Raw genomic sequence first — 19,640 nt, 5'->3', positions numbered from 1 at the left:
CTTTCAGCTTCCCAGCCAGCTGTAATAAATCTAGGCAGACTGAAAGCACTAGATCCTAATTCACTGTGGAGCACCTCTCCTGCATGGCTCCTACCAGCCTGGCATGTCAATCAAAGTGACTGTCACGGTGGATGGCTGCAGTGGGATGCAGTGTCAGAGTCTGGTATGGTTCAGAAGTGATTTGATCGACCTTGCTGACTTTCACCACCAGAGCTGAGATCAGCAGAGCAGCGAGCAGAAAAAAGGGCAAATAAAGACCAACAATGTGGAATTTAAACCACCGGCTCTCCCAGTAACGATTCAAATCACCAACTTTTAGGGAGACATTTTAGAGGACAAGGACAAACTCAAAGTCACAGGCTGGGGAGGATAGTTTATTATTAATTTATCACAGTCACATCCCCCACAATGTAGAATCAGGTATGACTTGGTAAATTCTGAGTTAGGCACAGCCTTATGTGTACAAGACTCAAGGACAGGTATGGTGTGTCAGCATTAATGCTTAATCACAAAATCACTCCATCTATGCACAAACACAAGCTGACTCTTGATGCTTTTAACTACTGTTTGTCTGTTCAAATTTTAAGTATTAAAGATCCTACCTTTCTCCTTTTAGGCGGTCCTCATCCTTGAGTAGGACCACTAGCTGCTTGCTCTTCTCCCTGACATTAATGCCCTGGTCTTTGCCATCTCTGTCAATGTACTGGAAGTCCTTCAGAGTCTGGATGGCGAAGATGTTCTCTTTGCACTGCAGTGCCACTCGCTCCGAGCCGGTCTTGATCAGGTAGTCGAGCAGGGTGAGCGCCTTGTATACGTGGCGCCAGTTCTTGCCATGGTCGTTCAGCCGCTTCCAGATCATGCTCATGATCTCACTGAAGGCCACCACGTTGTAGGTGAGATCTGCGATCTCGGACATGAGAGAAGACGACGGGCCCCAGGGGTCGTTGGAAGTGGCCTCTCTGACTTTCTTCTCTGCGTCAGAGTAGTTGTTCACCATGTTTTTCATCTGCCGGCGAATGGTGGAGCTTGGCATGGTGGCGGTGGAGATGGGTTAGACGGGAAGAAATATAAAGTATGCTCTCACACAGGAGAGGAGATGGGACACCAAAAAGTGTTGATGGTAGAGCAACTGACACGCACACACAGGATGTGGACGCGTGTGTGCTTCTCGAGAAGCTTGTGTTATGCGTCCGTGCGTGTGTGTCCTTTCTCACAGCACAGCAGTGGAGTGTATATGTATATACAAATGTCTTCTTGTGTATTGGTGCGTGTGTTCTGTGCGTGTGTGTTTGTTTATGAGGCTTCTCCAGGCCAGTGCAGTGTTCCTGAGTCCTCCAGAACAGCGTCTGTTAAAACCATCTCCACACACACAGTGCTGGCTGCACACATGACCACACCATCACCTAGGACAAACAGACAAATACCAGGTTAGTGTGCAGAATAACATTTGGGAGTGGTAAAATATATGAGAAAGGAGAAAATATATTATGTTACACCCAAACTAAAACAGCATACGCACTGCAGCAGCACTTCCTTGTTCTAATCAGTTTCTGAGTAAGAGACCAAATCTGAATACACCAACCGCTCTGTATTTGTTTTAGACACTTTCAGGTTTCTCTTAAACTGAATATATTATGTATGAAAACAATTTGCATTTTTCCAACCTACCTTTAATGACAAAAAGAAGAAACTAAAAATAAACGACAAAAAGAATACCTGTTTTCCAAAAATATTTTAGATAATACTTTTAAATTTAAAGTGTCAAACAAGCAACAGAACAGCTGGTTGAGTCGCAGGTTTAATCTGAGACAAATACTGACTGTCCGTGTAATCCCAATTTCCACAGCTAAACAATAAGATCGTGAAGATAATTTGTATTTATAGGAGCAGCTGTAAACTAGACAAAACGTTTCATACTTTCACACTAATAAGCAATTTCCATATGAGTCGCACAGAGCCTGCCTCCTTCATATCATACAGGGCCGGTGTGGTGTGACCAAGTATTGTGTTTCCACTTTCGTAATCTCACTTGGGTTTACAGTAACTTGACTCAATTGCAAATTACAAGGCAGGGTGTCGAAAATGAATAGTGTCGGGGGCAGTCAGGTCGGCGTGGTCGTGCTGTTCCCAGGCTGTTCAGAAAAGCCGTAGGTGGTAAAGTAGCTTGTTGGGTGGGCTTGGAGAACAAGAAGGGTAGCAAATAAAAACACAAAACATTCAAGATTACTTGAGACCAATTGGAAAATCCTTGCAATGAAAAAAATAATAATAATTAGAAATGTGCAAATTATTTTTCTACAAGTGTCTCACAGAATAGTTATGTCTTACTTAACAACTTTTACTGTATCAAAAAAAGTTCTACAGAAAAGTTCTACTATAATCCAAGATTATATATGAACAAACTCTCTATAATCTGAGTTACCAGTTTATTAAGTACCTTAGAGTACTGTAAAGTTTTTGATCAGTGTGTCATTTAAATGTGAGTTGCAAAAACATTGTAGCATTGTAATTTTCCACAGGTGTGTAGTGTTTTCCCTAAAATTAAAAAAAATGTTAAGACTGTTTTGAAACCAGTTTAGCACAAGGAAAGGTGAGGACAACTTACACAAAGAAGGCAAAAAAGCAGTAGCTAATTTTAAGAGAGCTGGATTCAAAATTCTGCTAATTTAATTTCAGAAAAATTCAAGCATTATTTTTGATCAATTAAGACCGTAATGTGCCTTTATCTATGCTCTTTCCGAGCATCAGAGTTTTAATATTCAGCATAAGGCTGTGAGAGACGCCACAGCAATGAGTGAGTAAAAATGTGTTTCCACCCTGTGGTGGGTGGCAGGGGAGATAAACCATTTCCAGTCTGATGATGACTAGAGGAGTGACTGATGACTCCTCTGTCCTGTTTCTAACAGATCAGCAGCCCAGCTACTAATCACTTCCTGACTCTCTCGCTCTCTCACACACACACACTCACACACACACACACACGCAAGTACTGAAAGTGTGTGGAGCCCTACACATATGCAAAGCCGTTTTAGCATTAAAAAGGTTGCTTTAGCATGTAACACACATTAGCCATATATGTGTCTCCTGTTTACTGAGCAGTGTCCTTACATTTATGTGATGTGGGCTGCTTGGAAATAAAAAAATGAATTTGACTGAAATAGGATATTGTTATACAGTTTGAGCTCAGCTGCAAACACGCCACAGCAGGATCTCCTTGGCTTGATCATTTAGTCAGATTAGTACACAGGCTGGTCTACTTTTACTTATCCAGAGAAAATTTGTTGAGCATGATGACTTATATTCAGCTGTCTTATCCCTGCACCAAGCGTGCACCAACAGGCCTCTACACAAAGTACCTTCAAGAACGGAAGAGGACTGTTAAAAGTAATTGGCTGCATTCTCTGTGTTAAATACGACAGGATATAATGTTTTCATTTCAAAACTAGCAAGTGGCCATGTATATTTTGTGCATATGTATGCATCTGTTTCAGGGAGCTTCCTGCCTAGCAATGCCATGGAAAGACAGCTGGGGGGGACAAGGGTGAGGAAACAAGGAGGAGTGTGAGTGAATGTGTTTGGGAGGGGGGGGGGGGGTAAGAAAACAACTTGGCACATCCCGTAAATTCACTTAACCCCAGTGAAATGTGATTCCTGTGGAGCATGCCCCTCACCCCCAATCCCCCCCACCCACCCCAAAAGTTCCCTCGTCACCCTCCTCCTCACCCTGCATCCGCATGAATACAGCTCAGACCTAATGACACATCTGCTGCTATAATCACCTATTCACCCAAGGCAGACAGGAGGAAGAGAGGAGAGTCTGTCTTGTCCATCCCCACCCTCCCCTGCACCCCCCCACCTCCACACCCCGGAACAACCCCCACCACAAGACACCGCCGGCCCGCCTTCCTTAAAGTCCTTCTTTGCTTAGATCACATGAGCCCCAAGGCCCAAAGGAGATGGCACACAGAACTAATGTTTGTGTGTGTGTGTTGGAGATACATATTCATGCGTCAATGCGGGTTCATTATGTCTGAATGATTGAGCCTGTCATCATTCTTGTCAAACTGTCAATATGCCATCCTGAATAGGAGAGCAACAGGAAAATGAGAGTCCATGGGTCTGCTTCTTACAGCTTCAGATGAACTCACACACCTATTATCTGCTGCCAGTCTTCTTTGTCTATACATCTGCATCTAACTGACACACACGTAGGAGAAATTAACAAAAGGATTACATTTAACATGCTTAGATGTGGACACAAAGATAGCATTAAAACATAAAACTGAGAGTACTCCACAACTACAACGTGTCTATTGTGGCCAATGAGGCTTAATCCAAAGTTATCCAGGGTTTTTTGAATGAGCACGGGAGAAGAAATTACCCAGTAAATAGATATAGCTAAACATTAACCACAACACCTCCACAGTGGACTAGCATAACACAGCAGCGTGCGCTGTTACATGTAAACAGAAAATTCAAATGAAGGCCTCCTCTGTGTGGAAGCCCGTTAACCAAATGAGATACTTGTGAACTGACGGATTGCACTGTTATCAGAGCTGTCTTACGCGGAATGGCACAAACAAATTACTGCAATATAATTTTATATTGTCATGTTACATTTCAAGTATTAAAAGCGTCTGCCAAAAAAATAAACTGAACATTTTTATCCTACATTTTTAAAAAGTGAGATAACAGTGTCATTGCTAATGCAAACCATCTCCTAGCAGCAATCGTCAGTATCAGAAAATTAATAAAAGAATCAACATGTGAAGTTCCTTCAGCAGGCACACGTACAACTTGAGATGGTCGAGTCCCAATCTACCAGGGGTGAACCCTGCATTTTTAATGGATCACATCAACAATATAAAGCTTAATCGCTTTCCAAAACTATTTGCTACCAGCATGCTAACAATCAAAAAAGCCCAAACACACTTTAAACACTGGAACCTCACAGCATACTGAGTGAATGACCTGCCAGTGAAATGCAGAGCACACATACAATTTCATTTCATCAAATGAAACTACTGTAAGTGCTTTACAAACAATCGTATCAGAGTCCGTATCAGCAAGCACTCAGTTTCGAAGGACTGTAGACAGAAAAATGTGATCAAGATACTGATGTCTGCAACAGAGCCAATCAATGGAGAAAAAAGCATAAATCTGGCTTGACAGCCATTTCTGTGCAGCGAGAGGGTCTAGTTGGGACAGAGGGAAGAAAAACTTGCCCCAATACAACTGGACCTTTTGCGAGAAAATACATTTACCTTTAGGAAAATGGTCCATCAAGAGGAGAGTGAACTCTGGACACAAGCTTAAGTGAACTGTCTGATGCGAGCACTATCGTGTGTGTGTGTGAGTGTTGGCAAAACCTAGGTAAACTGTGATTAGCATTAAGAGCTGAGAAGCAGCACACTGAGAACAGGTCTACCTTGCCAGGCCCACACAGTAAGAGTAAAGCTGATCTGGAGATAGAAGGCTTGCACAACCTGCCAGTGTTGTGAGTGAATATGTGTGTGCGTGTGTTAAGCAAGACAGACAGGGGTGTGCAACAGTGTGACATCAAGTAATCCAGCCGGTTCTTTAACCAACCATTTACTCCTCTTCGGGCACATTCAAGCGTAACAACAAGCAACATACACCAGTATTTAATCCTAAACTACTCATGGATTATGTTCCTACATGTAGACTAAGAACTGAACCATGTCTAACACAATCAAACCACTAACACATGTACCAAAAGCCCTAAAGTGGCTCTAAGTCTATGTGGGATATGATGAGCATTCAGTCGGGAGCGGTGAGGAAAAGGCAAGAGGGGAAGCCACCTTCTGATCGGCGTGTCACCCCGCCTTTTGTCCTTCCAGGCCGGCCGAGAGAGACAAAGCCAAGTCAGGGACGGGAGGAGGACGGTGATGATGCATCTGTCACCCACTGTGACTGACTGATCATCTTGACAATAGACAAAGCCCTACCCCTCTCTCTCTCAAGCCACGTTTATATGGGCTCAGTGCGGCTCTGACAAAAAGCGCACATCTAAACACCAGCGTCCCAGACTATACCCCATAAAATAAATAAACCCTGCAACTGTTCATTATCTTTCAGGAAACAGTTATCTACCTACCAGCAAGGTTGGCCGATTGGAAAGGGAGCGTGTAAACAGACAGCGCCCACACCGTAAAGAATGTCCCTAAGAATCTCATAAGTATTAGGGACGTCAAGTTTTACCTTGATGGCCCACAACACTATGGTTGAACTTAGCAATTCTCTCCATCACAACATGGTGTATTGGTTAAGAAAAAGTAACAATTGAGCTGGTATTTATATACACATAAAATACAAATCACGGCGTCTCCCTAAACTGATGTGATTGATAGCACATAAGCTAAAGTAGCTTTGGCTAACAGTGATTTCTGTACTTGATCAACTGTTTCAATCATATTTCCAACTAATTCGGTCAAAGGACCTGTTCGAATTGTGAAATTATGTTGGGTGTAATATTAGAGATACGAGTTTGTGAACCGTCACTTTAATAACTACATCGGGTGGAATGACTAGCCCATATGCTACTTGCGATTACCGCTAACGCTAGCAAGTTAGGTGCAAACTTGCGACAAGTATTTGTCGTTAGCTAGCAAAATACGATAGCGAACAATGTTACTTACTTACGATGATTTACTTACTTAACTCAGCTCGAAAAGTGTAAAAACCCGAGTAAATAAAAAAGTTTGTTTAATTTAATGTTCTATACCACTCGGTTTTGCCACTGACTTTGGCATTAGCGCTCAGAGATCCAACCTCTGACTGAGGCTAATTTCTAATACGTTCTCTAAACTTGGCTTTGAAAAAAGTTGGATCAAAGCTAACAAAGCTTGTCTTGGGTTAGCCAGTCCACAGATACCCTCTGCTGTACTTTGGACTAAAAGCTCAACTGTTGATCTCTCACAACCTAAATGTAATACAAAGCTTACCATTTACTGAATTCACAGCCAGCCCTACACCTGGATACACAACCATTCCAGTCAGCTCCCAAACGTATTTTCAGTGCTAAGATAGCCAAGTAGCATGCTAAGCTAGTTAGCGATCCTTCAAGCTAGCAGCCAAGACGGGTGCTCGGTGGAGACATCACCAGAGCAAACTGGATTACAGGACACTCTGGAAAAAACAAAACAACTCGTCTGTCTTAAAAGCCGACTGTAACTTACCGTATCTTTTGTGCTGCGTCAGGTTCTACTTTTAATCCTGGGATATAAACCCATACAGGAATTGCGCTAATTCCAAGGGATAAAATCAAGATAGAGTACTTATTCGGCGTCCAAGGAGCTTGTTGCGCCTCCGCCTAGCTATATGTTGCTAATGCTTAGCCAGCTAAAGCCAGGCTACACGTATCTCCTCCTCCAGAACATGGCGGGCAGAGTGGGAGGGGTGAAGCTGGGAAGGGTGTGACCAGGGCGGCTTGACTTCGCCTGGGGCACGGAAGAGACCCCTCACTACCCGCTTAAAACTACAGTCATGTCACCCACCAGTTCCTACATGTTACAGCTCCAGGACAGGTCCATTTCACAGTGCCACATAGAAACACCATCATGATAATTAATGTATTTGAAGTTTTCACGAGAATGACATGCAACAGGGTGGGCATTACTGCTGGGAAAATAGGACAACAAAATCAGTGCTGGTTAACAATGTCTGCTTCAGGATTGCAAATTACAAGGCTAATAGTTCTTGTCTCTTTTGTTTTAGCTGTTTAGTGACTGCCTGGACAGACCTCTCAGGTAAATCAGGTTCTTCTCAGGAAACTTTCCTTTGTATTTTTTATTTCCGTTTTACAGAAAGCTGTATCAGCCACAGGGATGAAAATACATAGACTTATTACACAAGTATGTGCATGTCATGGATTGTTAATGCTGAGAATAGCCTAGTGTTTGTGTGTGTATTACAGGTGTGTCAGTACAAGCCACAAACAATGCAGGACAGCATTCCATCGCTGACTTTTCCACTGTCTCTGTGGAGAGAGAATTTTAAAATAAAGGGAGGGACACAGCCATCACACGTTTTAGACACGCATGTAAAAAATGCTGTTGTTTATTCAGATCAGGTGCTATGAATAGACATGAAAGGTTCCCTGAAAAGTGTACAGTGAGCTATGAATAGAAGTCTACATGGCTAGATGTTGTAGATGGAGAGTGTGTTGTTTAAAAATAGAAGCAAGGATCTAAAACATCACAGTTTTACATCTCTGCCAGCACACACAGAAAAGTTGCCAACACCTGATGTGCAGAAAGTGGACGGCCAGTGTGGTGTCTGTCAGATGGTTTTTGGCTTACTATTAATATGCCGCACCTACTGGCAGGCAGTGACATTTTATTTTGGTCTTTTTCCTCTTTCATTCTCTCTGTCTCTGTACAGAGAATCACACTGGAGGTAGACTCTGTCTGCTATGTTGGGAGCACAGGATAAGCGAAAGAAAGCCTAAGCCAAGTTGATTTAGGTTTGTTGCTCTCTGTGTGAGAGAGTGAGAAAGCAAGAAAGAAAGATGGGGTCAGAGATTCTGGTGTGGACAGACAGAGTTTAGACAATAAAAATCAAATTATATTACACTAACAGCAAGCTGATGTACTTCACTATTACTGCTTATTAATTAACTCAAGACCTTTACCATCAATGATTTTCTAGCAGTGTTTTTTAAATACTGATTTAATTAGACGAGTCATCACACTAGGCTTCAAGACAACCTCATTGAAAGCATAACCCCTGAAACACACAGGAACAGTCAATATTTAGCTCTGATATGATCATATTTAAAATAAGATTATGTACCAAAGTCTGTTTGCCCAACAACACCAGAGGTGACAAGAAGAGGGCATTATGTCTTTGTGCTGTTACATGCTTTATATAAATGTAAATTTATCAAGAATGCAGCAGGAAACCACAAAACAAAAACAACTGGAATTCCTCAAACAAGTGTTTTAAGCAGCATATCCTCAAAAGTAACCCTGAACGTGAAGTTCAAGGGTGGGTCAGATCTCTATTTTGCAAGCAACATCTAAAACAAAGTAAACGTACCTTAACATTCTAAAAAATGTGACCTTGGTACATTAAACAACTTTATTAACTCCTGTTATCACCTTGTCCCACAGTTAGCCAGTGTTTTCTTATCATCATGTCTGCTCGAGTCACCGGTTCCAGTGCATTATCTCGTCCATTCAAGCTTCCACAAACATGGACTGTGCTATCTGACCGGATGCAAAATAGTTAAATGGTTAGTGAATGTGTTACAGGTGAGGCATGTTGTACTGTGTGCGGATGCCTCCTGCAGATCCAATCATGTCACATCACCCTTCTTGCAGGACCACTTTTAGCCAGTAGAGGTCAGGAGTGACTCACTTTTCATGATCAGAATATTTGGTTGTGATGTATAGGTAAACTTGGGAGGTCTTTCTAACAGGGCCCCTACAGCCATGTGTGTCCTTTAATATGTGATTAGCACTGCTGACCCTTGATTTAAAAAGCCATTAGAGCTAATTAACATTAAACACCACAGCCTGCCCACTTTCATATAATTACCCCCATTTACAGCACTCATCCTATTAGAGACTCACTGGGCCCTTCAGTCCTTGGGTCTAATGCACTGACCAGGGCTATTAATAGTCACACAGAAGTATAATTATTGGCTGACATAGCCACAAACACAGGTTTGACTGAGCAGCAAAACACAAAATAGTCTCATTTGCATTTGACTCCTGCAATGTGAAATCCACATTCATGTACCCCCTCATACTTTACTGTTACATTTTAGCTATTCTTAGTGCTAACTGAAAATAGCAATGCAAAGAAATCTGTATTCTGTATATTTTCTGACACAAGTTATTTTCTCTCCTCCAATTCATATGCAAATACTGTCATTGTTCACCACAATATCCCACGATGTCGACAAACACAGTACCAGGTGTGTTCCACTGCCCTAGCACTTAATACACGGTCCTTTCTATTTCTTATAGAGTTTTTTGCTTCAGTTGGTCCAAGCATTCATCCCTCATCATTTTCTCATGAATGACATGGGTGGAAAAACAAATGCAATGCACTTAGTATCCACTGTCACGACAATGTTTAAACGCTATGTGACACATGTTTATCCTGTATCTCTAAGACTTTAATTAAATGTTCTATGTGTGACATGATAGATAAGGTTACTAAAGTTATAATGTACAGTTCGACTATGAACTTTATTTGAGACCATAGACTATATTTGATCCTCCAGCGCTGGCACAGCACTAAAATAAAGTGTGTAGATAGGTCTGGCTACACAAGACTATTGGCTGACATTAAGGAAGAGCTAATGTTAGCTATTGTTTTTTTTTTTTTTTTTTTTTTTTAAGTTACATCACAGGCCATTCACACATTGGCAATACAAACTGATTCATTCCTGCTTCACATTCTCACACATAGTACCTTTAAAGAACCCAGACAGTCAAATTAACAGAAACACCAGAGGATATTTTAGCCCTTAAATACCAAACTGGTGAGGCTCATAATGTTCTGTCTCTGTCAGAGACTCATTTGCCACATCTCATCTATATTATATAACTGAGCAGTGTTTGTCACACACCAGCAATTCAAGCACCCACTACAGTAAATCACAGTTACAAAGGCAGCAACACATGTGACTCATATTAATTTGAATATCATTCAGCAGCATGTGTGAATAAAGAGGGTCAAATAAGGAAGCTTACAGATGTACAAAGAGGCCCGATAGTTGCTGCATGAATAACTGGTGCATCATTTTCGAAACCTACAAAGTTACGTAATGTGGAAAAGAGGGGGTTAAAGACCTGCAGGATTCAGTCTTTGGCCTGCAGTGGCACACGTGTTTCCTGACAGAGCCGAAAAATCAACAGAAAAGCAAAAGACGACAGAAAGCATGAAACAGGATCACGTATAATACCTGCCACTCCTGCCAGCTTATTAGCTAAATCTTTTCATACATGCAAATGGTATTATGCTCACTGGGGGCTGGTGTAGAGTCTACCTGGAGAAGGTGAGCAAGAGGAAAAAGTGTTTTAACAGCTTTAACAGTTGGCATTGACACATTTTTAGCACACATACCTGAAGTGAATTAACTTCTGTAACTTAAATTTTTTTTTTGCCAGTTTACAACTCTTATATAACTAATAACGGAAAACAGGCAAAATTACATCTTGTAATCTATAATTCAGATAAGCCCAGGCAATCAGTCTGCCTCTTTGTTTGCACACATTACACTGTGGTTTTCAGCCTATCGCTGCTGTTAACAGACTCTCTAGCTGGTATCCCACACACCACAAAACTAACTGATGTGATCTGAACCAACAGTTACGGAGAAAACATTAATAATGCACTGTGTTAATCTTACTCTGCTGCAAAGAGTTATATTAATTTAAACATAGACACCTTTTTCTGCATAACGTAGTGCTACATTAAATTTTTTATATTTAATTTATTATAAATCATAAAAGTAAAAACAGAGTGATGTTTAATTTACAAATCTGAACCTTTTCCTTTTTTGTACCAATGTAACCACAAGATTTCTCATAGTTTTACACCCACCATAGTTTTCAATATCTCTGCAGACACTTTCATTCTTAATGTAGATAGAGGTAAATTGACATGTTCACACAAAACACACACACACACAAACAAAACACTATAAGCACAGCCAGTGAGTAATTAGTTTTTGTCATGCCTTAGTTACACATCTTTATAGCCACACAGACTTAGATTTTTTTAACAATCCTTGCTACTCTTTCACTCCTTATATTGTTGAGTCAGTGATGAAATATATCCCTTAAAAAAACCTGAGCATAAAAAGAGCATGAGCAACAGATGTCTGACTGCTTCGTCTGCTCAGTGTTAGAGGAAAGACAGTTTCTCGCTAAGTTTCTAAAACTATTTTAAGCTAGCCTTGTTGTGAATAAGGAAATGATTAAGCTGACATCAAGTCCTGCCCGTTGCCAACTGTTCAATGTGCATGAGAGTAGAGAGGAGGTAGATGTGTAGATGTTTTAAATCTGAATTCTCTGCAAAACTAGTGAGAGAAGCGGAGAGGCAGAGAGAGAAATAAGAGGTAAAAAGTGTCAACGAGGACAGTATAGCATAAGGAGAATGAAGGGGGAGGAGGCTCAGTGGGCACAGATGACAGACTTTTTTTTTTTTTTTTTTTAATAGAACATGGTGGCAGAAAAAAAAAGATTGAGAACAAACTGACGAGAAACTGGGCCTCAGACTAAACAGATGGAGAGAGGCAGTGTTGTCATTGGCTTTGAAGAGAAGTTGAGAGACTTTGTGCCCACCTGCTTTTCCACTGTTGCCCACTTGCTTCCGTTGCAACACACACACACACACACACACAAATGCACACAAAACCCTGTTCATCTGTTTCATGCTCTCTGCATCAGTGCTCCTGACAGGATGAAATGTTAGAGTCACACAGGCAGAAAAGCGCTAGTTTGCATATTAGATGTGTGTTGTGGGCAACACATAATGCACCACAACTGTAGGCTACTGAATTTTGTTAACACTGAAACACATTTTTTGAGTTAAAAGAAAACGACACAGTTTGAGGAAAAGAATTCATAAGTAACAATTTATCAATATTGTAAGAAAATACATCAACGTGTATGGGCAACTGATGCAATGCGATGATTAAAAAAAACACTCTGTGAACACTAAGTGTTAAGGCGCCGCCTTAACTGGAAATGGACACAAGAAGTGATGTAAATGAATCAGCTGAGCGGATTGAACAGAAGAAAAAGGGGTGTGAGCAGTTATCAACACTGTGGCTGAGTGGACAAAGAACAGAGCCACCTACACCACCAGAAACTCAAAATTGACAAACAGGAAAAACAATAGTGTCGCCCACGCAGTTCGTTTGATAAGTGAGGCTTGGAAGTGCTGCGCAGAAACACAACAGTGATGACCAACTGGCACAAATTTATATATGGAAATGCTAATTAAGCTTATATATTGATGCCTCATTTGTAGAGGTTGTATTGATCTCCAGATATCTTTAAATTAGACACGGGAATTACCCAGGAATCTCACACAAAGTGGGAAAACTAAAGGATAAGATTGTGCTTTGGCCCTTGAGCCAAAAGGCAGTTCCACTTCCTCTCCTGCTCTTCCTCTTCTATTGTCCCATCACCACACATCCAGCCCTCCTCTCTTCCTCCTGCAATCCTCCCTCTCATGGCTGAGTCAAACGAGCAGCTGACTGGGGATTTCCTGAACAGGTCATGCTACTGAAACCACAGTCCCTCCATGCTGTCCCACTGTTTGGCTTTGTCTAGTTATGCTTCATTTTCTTCTCCTGTTCCAAAGATTAATCAGTCTCTCTCTCTCTCTCTCTCTCTCTCTCTCTCTCTCTCTCTCTCTGTGCGATATGGGTTGGTCTGATGTGCCACATCAGCCGATATCTTTCCTGAGGTGTGGCTGATAACGTGGTAATTACTATAACCTGACTGGGTGCTTGTTATGTTTGGCAAAAGGTATTTTAAGAAGTTTCCAGACTCCTACTTTTTGCCCACGCATTCATTCAGTACTCACTAGACACCCACACACATGCGGTATCTGACTATAAAGAGGCACACTTGTTTAAGCTCATTTCACTGATGCCCTAACCTCTGACCTTTAAGATGCTGCACGCTGAAAAATGGAATCTAAACCTAAACTAAACCTTCACAAGTCTCTGACGTACCTGTGTATATATGCTGCTACACCAGACTAAAATCCATTTAATTGATATTTTCATCACAGTACTGAACCTATTATATACTTAACCCTGCAAAATACTTCTGTGACATATAACTCAATTTTAACTTTAACAGCTGCAGACAGCTGCAACATTTCTCATGACATGTTTTGACGAGGCAAAAGGGCGATTCCTTTCTCATTCTGAGGCAGCTTTGGCCTCAGTGTGCAGTTTGGAGAATTCAGACCTTACAAATAAAAACTGAAGATTGTATGTTGTTATCTTACACCAAAAAGAGAATGATTAACATTGTGAAGTATTATACTTGAGAGTACTGATGCATCCGTCTGTGCAATACTCTGTAGCATCAGCGTCCTTTAGGGCTAATTCACAACATCTGAGAAAAACAGGTGACACTAAACCCTGATTTATGGTACAGTAGAGGCAAGGGGTAAACAGGAGTCCCACTGATAGGCCTAGATTGTGATTTATAGTTCAGCAGCAGATTTCTCCTGTTGGTAGCACCACCACAACACCAGACAGATGTTTTGCACAGGATCAGGCCATATTGTTCTTTAATTATGTATATTCCCCCATCGTGACGGGCCTCCATTTACTTTGTTATGGAGTGACAGTTGGAGGGTCTGCCCTGTTTCATTGCTGGACATGGGTTGGAATATGAGGCTTTTGTACGTCTTGGCTGTATTCACGTTATTTCATTTGTTGTGTTAGAGAACCACAGTTGCAACGAGCAGAAGGTTTGTGGTGGAAATTGTGTGATGGTGAAAAGAAGGTAACTTTTTTCCTGGTTTGTTTCATGTTATTTTCACTCTCAACAATATCTACCGACATCAGACACCTGCAGGAGAAAATGCAACTAAACCTTCCTGACCAATCACACTGTGTGCAGACTCCATGTGTTATCTCCAAAGCCATTGTAGCCCTGTATAATTATCTATCTTTAAATGAATTTTTACAATATGTTTTGTTTTAAAGTCACAGATGAAGAGAAGAAAAATTAGGTTGCATGAAGGCTTCTATTAAACCCACCATATGTCACGGTGATTTGATCTCCAGAGTCTGAGCGAATCCTGAGCCTGTCCCTCCTGTGAAAAGTGCTTCCCTGACAAATCCCTTTTTACTGTCCATTATTTCCAGCTTTACTTCAGGACATTTCTTGAAACATTAAATTCAACTCAGCAAATGACGTAAGTAGGGACAAATAATGTCGTCAGGCCATGGGTGAGAAACACTGACCATGCACTTTAAAGGTGGTGTATGTAAGTTTTTGCTATCACTACATAGCCAATGTTAGCATGCTTGTTTTGCTTTTATTTCTATCGCTTCTTTTTTATGCAGCCAAAAATGGTTTCTTGCCCTGTGGGAAGCGCTACCTCTTCATCCTCTCATAAAGGACTGAGCGCAGACTGGACGCTACAGTGACTCATTACTGTCTCTTGAGGTACAAAGTGGTATTACCAGACAGGACGGGCTGAGGCCAGCTGGTTAGCATGCTAACTTCAGTAGATATCTCAGCTACACAATACATAGACGTCTCTGACATAACGTCACAACTGTTCTACTCATTTGTTGATAATTTTAGTTAGTGTTTGAATGTTTTAAACTAAAATACTTACATATAGGACCCTTAAAAACTCAAAGCTAGTTTTTATCCGTTTTATATTTGAATTAACTTGAAAAGGCCCTGTTATCATTTTTGGCATTATGGTAGGCCAGATGGGTCAATAAAATATAGGACTTCCAAACAGTCAATAAACAGTCAATGTTATTTCTTTTAACCGTGACCATTCCACAATCATAACCACATTTTTGTTGTAACCATGACAACAAAGGTCCTCTAACCTTAATTAAGCACTTATTTTAACCCAAACCACAATTTATTCCTAAACCTAACTATTTTTGTGCCCTAAAACTAACCAAACTGTGACCGTTCAACAATAATATCCACATGTTTATTATTGTTACAATGTTGAATCAAAGCTACAGAAAATTTGTATGTATATAGGGGAAGGAGTTAGCAAAGGGGAAGTCAAGCTCTTGAAATAGCTCCAACAACTATGGACTGAAACTGAAATCTGTCAACTGTAGCTGCGTGCAATGCAACTCATGTTTAATGAGCCAACAAATAATTAGATTTTTATTTCTAGATGGATTATTCCTTTATTTCTCATGTTGTCCTGACCCTCACCTTAGGTTGCAATTTAAAGAGTGATACTGAAGAAGAGCAAACATGAGATCACTTTTCACTTCGAAGGTGTGAAAAAACCTGAGGCTGGTTCACACAGTGACAGAGGTGCAACGATAAACCACACACACATACAGACATCTGATTGAAGGAAACACACGCACACAATCCACAGAACCCACACTGAGTGTATGAGACAAATATATACACAGGAAGTGCCTCCCACTCCCTTGCCCCTACTTACTGTCTCTCTCTCTCTCTCTCTCTCTCTCTCTAAATGTTACTCATGGCAGTGTGTTGCTGAGCAGCAGCCAGTCGTGTTTTTCCCCTCACCGCGCTCACTCTCTCTCTCTCTCTCTCATCCTCTGCTCCGACTCTCTTGCGCGCTCTCTGGCTCAGCGGACAGACAAGACCTCTCCTCTCGTGCTCCTCTTCTTCTCTCTCTTCCTCTGTCTGATATTTCATTGCACCATCTTCCTTTAGCTGTTTATTTTCTAAACTATTTTTCCCTCTTTCTCCCCCCCCCCCAGCTCCCTGTACCAGGGGCATTAGTGGGGGTCCCAAAGTGTGACTTTGTGTGTGTGTGTGTGTGTGTGTGTGTGTGTATTGGGGGGTTTCAACATGGAAGCAGTGGCACTATATACGTTTCGTGCCACTGAGGGCGATGAACTCAGTTTCAACAAGGGAGACTTGCTCAAGGTAAGATAAATATTTTTTCCCACTTTCTCTATCTATCTATCTATCTATCTATCTATCTATCTATCTATCTACACAAATTACTCATACTACCCACAAACCAACCGCCTCTCTCTTTCTTTCTCTCCCTCTCTCTGCCTCCGCTGCGATAATTACAACAATTATAACTTTAGCGTCTACAGCTCTTGACATTCTGTATCCAGGTGCTGCTGTTGCTGACTGAAGACAGAGCAGTATGAAAAACCAGCGTACAGACAGGCTGAACTTGTTTTGAATGCTACAAATACTGGAACATTTTACCTTGAGAAAAGGGTTTTTTGAGCGGATGCTGCTGGTCACTGACTAGTATTTTAATCTACACAGAAGTAACTGTAAAATGTTTGTTTTGTATCTTGTTGCAATATTAGACTAGTTCAAAGGAGTAGTTTGACATTTTGGGAAATACACTTATTTACTTTTTTGCTGGGTGTTAGATGAGAAGATTGAGACACGTGATGGATGTATGTATGGTAAACATGTGGCTGGATCCAGCAGCTGGCTAGTTTAGCTTGGCATTAAGACTAGAAACACAGGAAGCAGATGAGAAACTGGTGACAACATCTGTCTACCAACATCTTTGAAGCTCACTAAGTAACGCACCATATCTTGCTTGTCTTATCAGCATAAGAACCAAAAGGTAAAAACTTCAATTAGCTATTTTCCAAGTGTTATATCTTGACTGGGAACTGTAACCACTGGTTTGCCATAAACTGATCCTGGCCAAGAAATAGTCTGACAAATAACCCCTCAGGAAAAGGCGAATTATCATCTTTGTGCTTTTGGCTAGCTGTTTTCCATCCTTATGCTAAGCTACGATAACCGTCCCCAGGCAGTGGCGCCATATTTAGTGAACAGACACAAGAGTTTTATCGATCTCCACATGTAACTCTCTTATTTCCCCAAAAGACAAGCTATTCCTTCTATTTTTTTGCAAAGCTTTTTAAAGCTACAGCTGGTGTGTTTTACTGATGGCTAACCATGGCAAATGCAGTGCTGAGATAGCTCCTGCACAGCTGGAAGTTATTGTCGTAGAAAATTGTCCCTCTAAGACATCAGCAGTTAAACCTCAGAATTAAAGAGCAAGAGCTTCTTTCTAGACTTACAATGCACTGTGGCACCAGCTGTTCGACTGTCATTTGCCGACAAATCCATGGTAGAAGACACAGTGGAAATCAATTTCTCCTCTGGATTTAGCCTCAGTAGACCAGAATGTCATGCTGCTGATGGACAAGTTTTGTGTCAGAAGCACCTCTAATGTTTTCCTGACTTAAAAAAACCAAATTTTCTCTTGCTCTTGTGATATTGATATGGCCACCTGTACATATTACGAGTTTGCCACCGATCACCGAAGGGTCTCTTTCTTTCTCTGGGAAATGTAGGAAATGTACATGAGATGTAACTGACATTACCACAAAGTGACCCCTGACAACTATTTGATGATGTTTAATAGGATAATAATGCCTAAGGCTGGAATTTACCTTTAATTATATGCAGTAAGCTAGTACGTTATTCATCCCAGGCAGACTCTGTTCCAATATCAGACAACACATGAATAAAGCAGCTTCTCATTTCTGCTGTCTGCAAAATCTTCTCTCTTTTATTTTTTTGGGAGCTGAGAGTCGGTATGTGATACAGCCAATATGAGGTGGCATTTAGTTTTGTTACAATGTCAGTGTGTTGTTAAGAGTGAATAAGTGTGATTCTTAACTCTCTGCAGTATTTATGTGCAGATAAAACTGACTTTTTTCTAAATCACATACTTGTGGTTGGGTTTGATCAGCCTGCTGCAAAATCATTTTATTCTGATGTTGATGGCTTGGTCAACAGTGCCAAAACCACAGTGACGCATTTAATACAACTAAAATAGAAAAACTTAAAACACAATGCTGTTCAGTTTATACGCCACACTTCCTCTACTTCCACTGGGATAAACTACTGTGTTGTCTTAGCCAAACAGCTCTGGTTCATACTTGGGTCAAACATTACTTTAAAGTAATTCTTCATGTTTGCTCATTTCTGCTTGGAGCACAGATGGCCTGAACTTCACAGTATCATAACAACTCATATAGTATCCTGCAAAATCCCCATCATTTAAAAAGAAAATACTAAATTGACTGTTAGATAATTTTCCTGTCGCTACATTGTTTTGTTCATGTACTGAATGTGTGATGAATCAGGTTGAGTGGAGTGCAGAAATGATTCAAACAGCTTCGTAGTTAAATAAAAAAGTAGCTGCTCTGACATTCTGTTTAGAGCCAGAGCACAGTGTGGCCAAGTTTGACACGAGGGACACAAAAAGTGGAGCGTTTCTTTTGTTCTCCAAACCCAAACACATGAATGTTACAATTTAAGATTTTGATTGGATCTGGATTGTGTGGCTCCTATGTCAGCGGCAAAGGCTAAAATCATAGGAAATGGCCAGATAGTACAACGGCTACTCCCATCATCAAATAAGAAACATGTAAATATTGGGGGGGGGGGGGGGGCAAAACAGGTCTGTCTTTGCTGTATGTGTGCAAGTGGGACTCACAGGTGCAGGGTGTCTTCTGGCCTGTTTCTGGGCCTCATTGAGAATTTAATTTAGATATATATACAGTGCAGTGCCATCACTTGGGGATTTATATATGATTGCTATTTTATGGGTTAATTACGTAATTGATAAATTCATTAGTATGGACCAGAAGGAGCTGAGTCAGTCACAGCTGAATCAGTGGGGGTGGTCATGGATAAACATCCTAAATATATATGTTTTATATACAGATTTTCACAGATGGGTCTACGGATGCTGCTAATAAATGAACAGCATTTAGACTGTGCATTCTATACCTAAAAAATAAGATGATATTGGAAATGTTTCATAAAACATTTAATTCAAACAGTCATATGTGTATAAAGTCAAAGAGTGGTTACTGTACAGACTCAGCAGCTGGATTACCATCGGGGGAGTTACAGCAAAACCATATACTTATTGAATTTCAG

At 40.9% G+C, this 19,640-nt stretch overlaps 2 protein-coding genes across 6 annotated transcripts in view; one reads left to right on the top strand and one right to left on the bottom strand.

Moving 5' to 3' along the window:
• epn2 (epsin 2) overlaps positions 1-19,640 on the bottom strand; it is a 54,207-nt gene that overhangs the window by 14,635 nt on the left and 19,932 nt on the right. For 3 of the 5 annotated variants that reach the window (XM_018672837.2, XM_018672841.2, XM_018672842.2), the window contains exons 1-2: positions 7,200-7,390; positions 603-1,403 (exon numbers count right to left, since the gene is read on the bottom strand). In XM_018672837.2, coding sequence (XP_018528353.1) covers positions 603-1,033 — 431 coding nt within the window. In that variant the 5' untranslated portion in view covers positions 1,034-1,403; positions 7,200-7,390. Of the gene's footprint in view, positions 1-602; positions 1,404-6,965; positions 7,124-7,199; positions 7,391-19,640 lie in introns of those variants that run through there. The other 2 variants (XM_018672838.2, XM_018672839.2) reach the window with 2 other exon arrangements.
• grapa (GRB2 related adaptor protein a) overlaps positions 16,229-19,640 on the top strand; it is a 28,748-nt gene continuing 25,336 nt past the window's right edge. Inside the window, exon 1 of the mRNA XM_018672843.2 lies at positions 16,229-16,625. Within this exon, the coding sequence (XP_018528359.1) occupies positions 16,548-16,625 (78 nt within the window). The 5' untranslated portion in view covers positions 16,229-16,547. The remainder of the gene's footprint in view (positions 16,626-19,640) is intronic.

Source organism: Lates calcarifer, linkage group LG11 (genome assembly GCF_001640805.2).
Source record: "Lates calcarifer isolate ASB-BC8 linkage group LG11, TLL_Latcal_v3, whole genome shotgun sequence".
Taxonomy (NCBI): Eukaryota; Metazoa; Chordata; class Actinopteri; family Centropomidae; genus Lates; species Lates calcarifer.
This window is presented reverse-complemented; position numbering and strand designations above follow the sequence as displayed.